The sequence below is a fragment of the Aulostomus chinensis genome, chromosome 7, assembly GCF_037954235.1.
Source record: "Aulostomus chinensis isolate RoL2024-O1b breed Wild chromosome 7, RoL_Achi_v1.0, whole genome shotgun sequence".
NCBI lineage: Eukaryota > Metazoa > Chordata > Actinopteri > Syngnathiformes > Aulostomidae > Aulostomus > Aulostomus chinensis.
Window position 1 is genome coordinate 29,136,537 of NC_141326.1, and position 10,382 is coordinate 29,146,918.

The window sequence follows — 10,382 nt, forward strand, 5'->3', positions numbered from 1 at the left end:
ATGAAATATCAATGACCTCGTTGACTTTGTGGAAGTCCAGATCTCAGCAGCCGAAAACAGTCTCACCCCAAATTTGTTCTAGAATATTCTGAGAACATCTCCACTGGTGTAAAAGATGTCCCCTGGCACACGATGTGGAGTTCTTCGGAGGTGAGAGGTAGAGGTAGAAAATAAAGTTCAAAAGAAGTGAATGAAAACTGCAAAAAGGCCACATGTGCTTCAAAACACCGCCTTGGTTCTGAACGATGCTGGAGAGTTTATGATCCCACATTGTTGGACAGCTTTCTGTCAGACTGAAGAACTGTGGTTCTGCAGTGATATCCCAGCATGCAAACTGTGTCCTAGACTTAGAGGACATCTATAGGATGTTCCCTCCAGGTCCCATCATGTTTCCCGTAGGTTCTGTAAATGTTGTGAGACCTAAGAAGAACATTCTATTTGATCCTGTAGACAATCCCCTGAAGTGTTCCATGCTTAAGAACTCTGAGGGGACATTACGGGTCCTTTACACCAGCAGGGACGTTCCCGGAACGTCCTGAGAGGGAAAATCAAACGCCGGTGTGCTGTTGATAGTAGTTAGCCTCCATTAGCTTCAAGCTAAACACAAGTGGCTGGTGCTTTCTGCATTCTGGCGTCGTGCAAAAAGTGATTCCAAGACACGTAAGCGAGAACCTGAAAAGGCAAATCCCACGTTTTGGGTGAAGAGCCACTTTAAATGTGAAGGTTCTTGAATCCAGACAGTTTGTTGGAGGGTGAACCTGCAGGGTTGAGACGCTGGCTGATTCACACACACACGGACTCCCACCTGCATCTTTAGTGAAAATTGTTTATTATGAAAAGATGACATATAACATATAAAATAAGTTCTGTTGAGTCGATGTAATGCTGAGCAGGAGCTTCCTCACAGGAATCACGCTCAAACAATCTTTGCTGTCTTCACATGAAGAAAAAAAAAACAACCCACACAGGAAGGAAACAATGGCAACGTAAACGAACTAAAGACACTACATCGAAGCGTCTCTCGCTCTTGTAGGTTCCACCACCGTCCATGCAGCAGCAGCGGCGCCGTGGCGTCCTCATCAGGCGCTGTAAGAGCAGCAGCGGTGCAGGAACTTTTTGAAGAACTTTCTGAACTCCGTGTTGAAGACGGTGTAGATGATGGGGTTGAGAGCACTGTTGACGTAGCCGAGCCACGTTACCACACTCATCAGAGCCGGAGGAATGTGGCAGCCTTGACAGCGAGCTCGCATGGTGTGGAGGACGAAGAAGGGAGTCCAGCAGAACAGGAAGGCACCTGCAGGAGGAGACGGAGAACCATCAGAACCCAGGGGAGTTGGTCTTTGGACAGAGATCCTGAGACGAAATCAGATCAGGCATCAGTGAGCCTGGTGTCAGACAGACTCATCAACTCCAACTAACCACATTCTCACCGCTTAACCTACGTGCCAACTCACAGATTTATCAACAATCTGAGGATTTAGTGATCTCAGGTCACCATTTACCAACCGACCAGTTAACTGATGGTCAAAACACGAGATAGAACTGTGGTTTATTAGACAGAAAACTCTCATCTCTTGTGACACGCAGCCACCTGAACCGTCAGGTGAGCCAATGAAGCAGCGCTCGCACACTGAGACTCGTGTCCACCAGCTCTTACGTAATAATTGGATTTCAGACTAAGGAGCTGCAGGATTAGCTTGTATGTACTAAAGGGAAGCACTTCAACGCATTAGGACCAACACTCGCCGCTATTAATAGACCAACCTTTACTGAGGGTGGCGTTAGAGCCTCTGGACAGACATCAGAGGTAGAGGCGAGGCGTTCAAGGGCCTGCAGCCTCCAAACTGACGGCAGTGATGGTCATGCTTACCTGCACTCAACCTTTATTCTGACACTGGTGCAGTTGTCTGAGTGGATTATTTAGTTCCTTGTTGAAATGTGTGTGAGCCACTAATTTATGAAGTCAAACCAAACATGTTAAGAGCTTCAAACTGAAGGATTTTCAGGCTTTGATTCCTTCTCTGGAGGTCACAGAGTAGAGATTTCTGGTAAAACTCCAAAGAATCCCCCCCTTAAAGACAAAGAACTCCTGCAAGGACTTGTAGCATCAAGAAGAGTTTCATGTCGTGGCGCAGCAATGAGTCCTTTTCTCCTGACAGAGGAAACGTGCCAGCACCTGAAGCCTGGAGATGTCAGAGCCCAGGTGCTGTGGCCACTGAAGGCTTCAACCAAACATTTGGCCATCTTTTTTGCACCTGGGAAGCAGGTGACGTTTACCCAGAAACTGGCACCTGCACAGTGGCCCCAGGGCCCCAAACTCAAGTACTGGTTGTACTTTATTGTTGCTGGATGCCAGACTCTTTGGTCCCAGGGTTCCAACAGCAGGTAAACTCACCTACGACGACAGGAAGCACCTTCATGGCCTTCCTCTCCCGGCTGTTGATCTTTGCTGTCTTCCTCCTACGAGGGTCAGGGTTGAACTTGATCTCGCTGAAGCTCACTGTCAAGACGGGGCTGTCCTTACACTCTGGTGAGGGGAAGTGATGCTCGAGGGACGGCAAGGGCGTTGGCTCCTCTGGCGTATCCAGCGGTTCACGCTCGATGATGGGGGGCAGCGGCGGCGGCAGTGAGGCCAGCGGTGGGAGCGAGGCAGCAGCCTCCTGCAGCTTGCGGCAGGCCTGGATGCTGTTCCTCAGCTTGGCTTTCCGGGCTTCCTCCCAGCGCCGCAAGCCCCGGAACATGCCGCAGTACAGCAGCAGCATGATGGGACAGGGAATGAAGAAGGAGCACACGGATGAGTACAGGACATAGTCGTCGTTCTCCAGTTTACATTCACCGGGGTCACGGCCCGGCACGTTGTTGATGCCGAACATGATGGGCGAGGCCACGGCCAGAGCCAGGACCCAGGTGGCCGACAGCAGGACCGCTTGCCGCAGGTCCACATGTTTCCTGTTGTAGTTTAAAGGGATCAACACGGCGATGAACCTGCAACATGGGAGAAGAGTTTTACCCTCACATCGCAATTCGTGGTAAAAGTTGATTTCAGCGTCTCAGTCCTGGGCCTGCGACTGTGTTCCCCGTTGGAATCATTTCTGCAAAGCCGGGAGCTGAGCTAGCTTGTAGCACCACCAGCTACAATTCTACAACTCTACAATTTCATTTAGCAGACGCTTTTGTCCAAAGCAACGTACAACACAAGCAAGAATTTAGACTTAATTAAGGAAAAGTCCATAGGAAGCACAAAAGTGCTTCAGTTGTGATTTGGTCACAGGTACTGCCATCTAGTGGCAGAAGAAGTGTCGCCCCCCCCTCCCTTTTTTTTTTTTTTTGGACAGACATACAACATCACACAGCACAGTTAGTGCTACATAGTCACTCAGTGCTGGGTCTTGGACCCTCTGACTGATTCTACCCCAAAGAGGAGCAGAGTCAGGTTCAGTGCCTCGGTGCTCTCTGAACAATTGAGTCTTCAACTGTCTCTTAAAAGTAGAAAGGGACTCAGCAGAACGCACAGAGTTCAGTAGTTGGTTCCACCATTTGGGAACAACAGAAGAGAAGAGTCTGGCTAGAGATTTGGAGCAGCGCTGGGCTGGAAGCACCAGGCGTCTTTGGCATGCAGAGCGTAGTGGGCGAGAAGGAGAGTAGACCTGGATCAGGGATCCCAGGTAGGCTGGAGCCGTTCTTGGGATTGTTTTGTAAGCCAAGAGAAGTGCCTTGAATTAGCAGCTAGCAGGAAGTTCATGCTCGGATGTTTCAAATTACAAAGCATGAACGAGCAGAGGTGAAGCGGCACCGCTCGCCTTCATCGTGTCACACTGAGGTGGTTCTTAAAACGGTTGCTTTAAGATAAAAAAGCTGCGTGATGTTGCTGAACAAACGAACACCCCTGGTCTCGCCTCGGGTTCGTCGGTTCCTCAAGAGGCAGACGAGCCGCAGCAGAACAAGGAAGCTCAGGATGAAATTCATGAAAACTGCCTTCATTTGGGAACATTTTGCAAAACAAAATGTGCAAATCACAAACTTTTGTTTGACTCAGAGCTTCATGGGGACTGTAATTCCAAGGACGAACGCCTTCAGCGACTGGTAGAGAGAACCCTTAGCGATGCTAATTTCTGGGCTGGCCTACAAGCCTGCACCGTCCCTGCGGCCCTCTATAGGGCCGATGACCCAAATTGCTGGTAACATGCGTCCTTTGTTGAAAAGATATATGAAACACTGACTTTTTAAAAAATACCAACAAACTGTAAAACCATGATGAGAAAACAGATCGGCCAACAGCGACACAGTTTAGGCGCAAAATCGCCATTTTTAAAATGAAAAAAAATCAGCAATGGAAACCTGAGACGCACGCTAATGTTTTAAGACTTCAACCAATGTGGAATCTGAATTCCAGCTGTATTCTTATTTCATGATACAGGCTGTATAATAAGTGCGCACTTTGCAAAAACAGACTTTTGGTTGACCTCTCTGACTTTCCTCATGAATGATTGAACACTTCTTTGATTCAGAGGCCTCGGCTCCCCGGACACCTGGAGCTCCAGGTCCTGCTCAGTAAATCATGAATGTCATCAGTCAATTTGCTGTGGAAAAAACATCAAACCTGCTGAAAACCCTCAGCATGTGGACAGGAGCAGCAGCAGGTGGGGCGGGCAGACCTTCAGGCTGCCTCTCCTGCCCCGTCCGCTGAATTATTCAGACCTTCTCATGCACTTAAACCTCTAACTGCTGCCAGCTTCTTCAGAAAGCTTCAGATCATCACCATCAGTCCACGTTAGCTTCACTTCCACCATCAGTGTCTTGATGTAATTATATTTTCTGGGGAAAGTACGTCAGATTTGAGGAGCTTCCCGGGGTTTTAGGCTCGGAGTTCCATCCTTCAACATCAGCCGAGGCTTCAGATAATCACATTGAGTCAAACTAACGAGCGCCGGGCAAATCTGGCAGTCCATCATCGCCGACACGTGCTTCATTTGGTGCCTTAAATCGTTGCGTCTGGTGGGATTTTTTTTTCTTCTTTTGGATCTCTTACGGGAAGCTGGCAAAAGGTCATGTTCATACATCAGAGTGACAGACCGAGCCGCGGCGTGACCGTCCGACCCCGATGACCTCAGCGAGGTGTCGACGGTGTCCCTGCAGGCCGGTCAAGGTTGTGCTTTGATTAATCAGCTGCTCATCTTGAAGGACCCTGATGACCCTGACACGTGACAGATCAAGTTTCTTGATTTTGGCAGTTTCCACTGACCTTTGACCTCCCCGTCCTGTTTTCCTCCTCATTTGTGCTCAGCCCTGAAGCCCCGTGCACCAACTCATGCTTCCTGTTGAGTTGTAATAATTCTCTCTGAAATGTAGTGACTCAGAAGTTTAAAGTTGCATTAAATAGACACGGGTCCTAAGTGTTTATCGTGGCGTTCTAACACTGCTCCACCGGAGGTCAAAGGTCAGATCGTAGTCTCCCGTCCTGCCCTCTGTTTACGTGCACGTGTGCACTGACCTGTCGATGCTGATGGCACAGAGGTTAAAGATGGAGGCGGTGCACAGCATCACGTCCATGGTCATCAGACCGTCGCAGACACTGGTGCCGAGGGTCCACATGCCATCCTGGAACTGAGACACGGACACGGTTAGTATGTTTCCCAAGCACACGCCACATTTTCATACAATTCACTCAGTACATACGTCGCTATACACAACACGGTGTTAGAAACTGTACAAACTAACTTGTAGAAATATTCTTTTTATTTACTGTCCATCTTCACCAGAACCAGACAGGAAATAGAAGTGGCCCTTTTCTCCTCGCTAGTTAGCTTAGCACAGCGAGTGCTCCTGGATGGGAACAGAGCGAACGTCCTTCAAATGGCATCCAAAACACTTTTCACTGATGCAGTGAGGGTTGGTGAATGTTTGTGAAATAGTTTTTACATGAACTCATACTGTCACGTGAGAATCAGACATCGAGCCAGAACTACTTTCCGCCCGGGCGTAGTGATTTGACGCGGCACCTCGGCTACAAAAACAGAGCGTCTGTGGAGGACCGGAAGTCCCACAGCACTGGTTTGTTCCTTTGAGTACACAATCGTTTTGTATCTGTACTTTACTTGGTTACTGAGTGGAGGGTGTACCCATCAGTCCTGGTTTAATTAATTTAGTTTTAGCTTCAAATATGTTCTGAATAGAAGAGAACAAAAACAATCTAGATTACAGAACACAGAGTGCGAGACTCTGTAATGAGGACCGGACAGGAAATTACGGGGAATGGATAATAGAGGGATAAAGGACTGACAAACACTCAGCTGTTTCCATTGTTGTCCTGAATGATACTGCGAGGCCTCCCCGATGACCTCTGACCTTTGAATCACAGCCAAATTCCCAAAGAATGCACAGATTGTGTTTGTTGTTTTGTCAAGGTTCAATAAATAGAAATTCACTGACAAAAATAAGAGGAGTCCTGTTGACTTGGCGGGGCAGGTTGCTGAGGCTTTGGCGTTTTCCTGTCCCCCATCAGTGATAGAAAACCAGGAGGTTGAAAGGGTTAAACTGGCAAAATAAAAGTAAAAATAAAAAGTAAAGTAACAGCGACTCGTCCTCTGCAAAGAGACCCCTGACATCCAGGCACAGAGTCACATAGGTCGCTGTGTTGGTGGTAAACCTGGACAGGAAGTGTGCTTTCTGCCGCTGTCAGAGGACGGCGTCACATGGAGACTCTAAGTGCTAGGGGGCGGGGCTTAGCAGGGGGTCAGCGAGAGTTCAAATCTGACATTTAAACAATGAGTTCAGTAATTTCACAAACACCAGGGTCGGGTGAACCCCCATCAACTGTCATCTCACAGATAAAAGATGGTACGAAGTTACAGATTCAAATTAAAAACAAGTCACAAAAATACAGAAAGGAAACTAAAGAAAGATAATAAAACCATCATGAAAGATAAAAAACTCTTCTCTTATGAAATTTGCATGAATAAATGTGAATATACGGCGTTCACGCATACACACACGATCTGAAAGGGTTTGTTGCAGGGTTTCTTCGTTAATAATCCCCGATTCTCTGGATTTAACTGAAGGTCGTAAGCCACATCAGCGTCGTGGCTCAGAAACCCTCCAGCCTGTCTCTTATTTTTAAAGCCACAGACTTCATTCAAGAAAGCTCTGAATCATAAAGTTCAGTAGGAACATGAGTGACACTTCTTTATTCTTTAGATTGAGACGTCCCTGAATTTTCACCCCCTAAAGATGTTTTTTTTTTTTCCCTTTTCTCTCAAATCTGCATCAGGACGCCGTTCTGCTGCTGCCCGGTTCGTTGTTAGTCAAGTCAGACGGGATTTTACCGGCTCAAACTCACAAATCACAGTTTTGCTCAGGAGGATTTACGGTCCGAGGACGTCCTCTGTCTTCCAGACCGTCCGGTCAAAATGACCCCGAAAAAAAACACATCTTAACACAGGGTGGAGGGATCTTTAGTGGGTCTGGTGGAGGGTTTGGGTCCCCTGACATGAAGACAAAACCAAAAGAGCAGAGGTTCATAGTCACTGAGTCGTGATGCCACGCAGACGCCTCCATGCTGCTCGGCACAGGTTTTTAATGATGAAACTCCATTTCACATTCATGCCAAGGTGGGAAAACAGCAGCTTTCAGAACTTCTGGCTGGACTGAGCCACATCCAGAACCACATCCAGAACCACATCCAGAACCACCGGCGTGCGGCTGCCACACTCCCGTCTCACACAGTCGATTGCGGGTGGCGGCGAGTCAGAGGGGTTTTCTACGGGAAGCAGGCTTGCGTACGTGTCATGTGACAGTTGCAGTTCTCCGAGGTCACACGGTCCTCGTTTCCGTGGACGAGCTGATTATCAGCCGTGATACCGTTGAGCAGCCCGGGTCCACCGCCGCCAGCGAGCGGGTCGATGGTTCCGGCGGGTCATCAGGTTTTTATCAGTCACACAGAGAACTTCCTCTCTAACCACTAAAGTCCATCCGCGGCATCTCTGACTTGTTGGAGTGAGCCGTTACCATGGAAACGCACAACAAACAAATTTCACAAGTTCTGGCTGCAGAAATGTGGTTTCCCTCTCTGACGAGAAACCTTTTGAAGTTAGCCAGCAACAACAAAACGGTCTGTTGGGCACAACATGTGGGTTCTTTTTTAAACAACAGGTTGGACATAATCTTTTGCAATGGCTTCTGGGATGAGTAGTTCTTTGACTCGCTTTGGTTCGCGGCATAAAACTCTTGCCAAAAAGAATTTGCTGAAACATTCATGAAGGAACTGAGCTGGTGGTGTCGGCGGAGCTCTGGCTGGGCTGCCATGTATGTGGCCACTAGGGGGCAGCAGAAACAAGTAGACAACAGCTCCACATCAGCTGCTTTTAATTTGATATGTGGGACTCATTAGTTGCTTTATTTCCACGTTTTATCAGTCGAGCAGACGTGGACGTTTGTCCTGGATTCAGCGGAGTAAAGAGAATAAACAGCCGTATGGTGAAAAACGTCTTTGTAGAGGTTAATGATTAAAATCACCCAGCATCAATTAACGCTTAAAATGTGTCAAAGTAAAATTCAGCATTTTTAGCCTCTAAAACTGCTGTATCTTCTATTAACTTCACACTAACCTTCAGTGCATTTCCTCCAGTTCTCCCACACTAATATTTGCGGTATATTATTGATGTTTTGGACCTTTTTACAGAGTTTACTGAGAGTTTAACTATGCTTGAACTCTGAACTGTGACTGGATAATCCAAAGCTTCAAATCTGGCTTGTTTTAATGTGAAATCTGCTGCTCTGAAAACGAGGCTCATCTGTCACGCCTGAATTCATTCCAGCTGAAATAAACGCTGGTTCTCATAATTCATGCCGTCAACGGTTCGTTGGATCCTACGTCTCATTTTTAACATTGTCTCATGTTCATGTATTTGTCTTTCTGGTGTCGTTTTTAGGGACAGGTTAATAGAAGATCTGCCTCCTTCTGCAGCATCTTTACATGCAGGAGTCGCGAAGGGAGGCAAACTTCAATTTAAAGAGACGGAAACTTTGAAACGCTGCAGTTAATCAAGCTTCATTGGTGACCTCCAGAGACGCTTCCGATGCTCTTGGTACATGGGAAGATCCTTTCAAACTCCCTCAAGGTAACCACTTAAAAGCTCCCTAGTGCATTTAATGAACCTTAATTAATTAAGTGATGCTGCAAATGTAAGAGACAAACAGAAGAAAAGAGGCGAATCAGCGAAGTCCGTTTGAGACCCGTGGCTCTTTGAATGAAGATGCTTTTAAGTGACAGCTCATGGTTGATGGCAGTTTAAGGGGAAACTGAAGGCCATTTGCACGCTTTGAGGGGTCGCTGCTCATTCTTTTATCATAAACACGTTTTTAAAAAGTGTGAGCTGTTTTTGTTTGACTGGTAAAGCAACTTTTAGCGATGAAGCCGCCTGTTGATCTCACCTCAGAGTAGACGAAGAGCGGCAGGACGAGCACCGCGAGCATCAGGTCCGCCACCGCCAGGCTGACGATGAAGTAGTTGGTGGTGGTCTTCAGCGCCTTCTCGGTGAACACGCTCAGACACACCAGCAGGTTCCCGCAGATGATCACGATGATCAGCAGCACCCCGATCACCAGCGCCGGCAGGTTGCGTCCCTCCGCGGCCGCCCCTGAGTCGAGCACCGCTCCCGCCGCTCCCCCCGCCGCCGCCACGCTCAGGTTGGCCGTCATCTCCGGCGCGGCTCCTCCGCTCCGTCCCGGTCCGAGCCACAGCAGCGCCGCCAGTGGCCTCTCATGAAGGCCGGGACGGACCCTCGTCGGGTCTGGTCACTGACGCCCCATCATGGTGCCACGCAGACTGGACTGTAGACCGGAGCCCCGGAGACTCCCGGTGCGCGCTTGACGCAAAACCTCCGCGTAAAACCCGAAGGAAACAGGTGGAATTCTTTCTAATCTGCGCCAGATAACACACATTTATAGCGTTGTTCGTGGTTCAGTCAGCTGGTGCCGTCAAAGTCCCGTTCGTCTGCTTGATAAAGAACATTTTTGAGCCGCGCGGGTGGAAAACGGAGCGACGCGTCAAGATCCAAGAGACGCAGGAAGCTGCGGAGGCGGGAGGGAGCTTTGTTCTCCGCGTCCCCGTGGGAATGAAGACCACCCGTAGCGTCTCCGGGGTCTCAGGTGAGCTCGTCCGGCTCCGGTGCCGCGGCTCCGAAGTTTACCTGCAGGCAACTAACGGCTAAATTAGCCTAATAAAGCCGCTTATCAGCTGCGCTTGGCGGTGTCCTTCAGTCCCTGAGCTCAAGCAGGAGACAATTTGATCGTGTGTGTGTGTGTGTGTGTGTGTGTGTGTGTGTGTGTGTGTGTGTGTGAGAGAGAGAGAGACAGAGAGAGCGAGAGCGCGCGAGAGAGAGCGA

The 10,382-nt window shown here is 48.6% G+C and overlaps 1 protein-coding gene across 1 annotated transcript; it reads right to left on the reverse strand.

The window, feature by feature from the left end:
• Window positions 1-839: 839 nt before the first annotated feature.
• On the reverse strand, window positions 840-10,281 carry drd4a (dopamine receptor D4a). The gene is made up of 4 exons (XM_086209791.1): window positions 9,430-10,281; window positions 5,492-5,604; window positions 2,396-2,985; window positions 840-1,294 (listed from the first exon to the last, which is right to left on the reverse strand). Exons 1-4 carry the CDS (start codon window positions 9,694-9,696, stop codon window positions 1,080-1,082), a joined length of 1,185 nt encoding a protein of 394 aa, XP_086065917.1. The 5' UTR covers window positions 9,697-10,281; the 3' UTR covers window positions 840-1,079.
• Between the last annotated feature and the right edge of the window lie 101 nt (window positions 10,282-10,382).

Excerpts from the sequence above, each read along its gene's own strand:
- drd4a (XM_086209791.1), bottom strand. The coding sequence starts at position 9,696 with ATGACGGCCAACCTGAGCGTGGCGGCGGCGGGGGGAGCGGCGGGAGCG. Across the intron at positions 5,605-9,429 it reads CGCTCTTCGTCTACTCTGAG|TTCCAGGATGGCATGTGGAC; the intron begins GTGAGATCAACA and ends TCCGTGTCTCAG. Across the intron at positions 2,986-5,491 it reads TGTGCCATCAGCATCGACAG|GTTCATCGCCGTGTTGATCC; the intron begins GTCAGTGCACAC and ends CCCATGTTGCAG.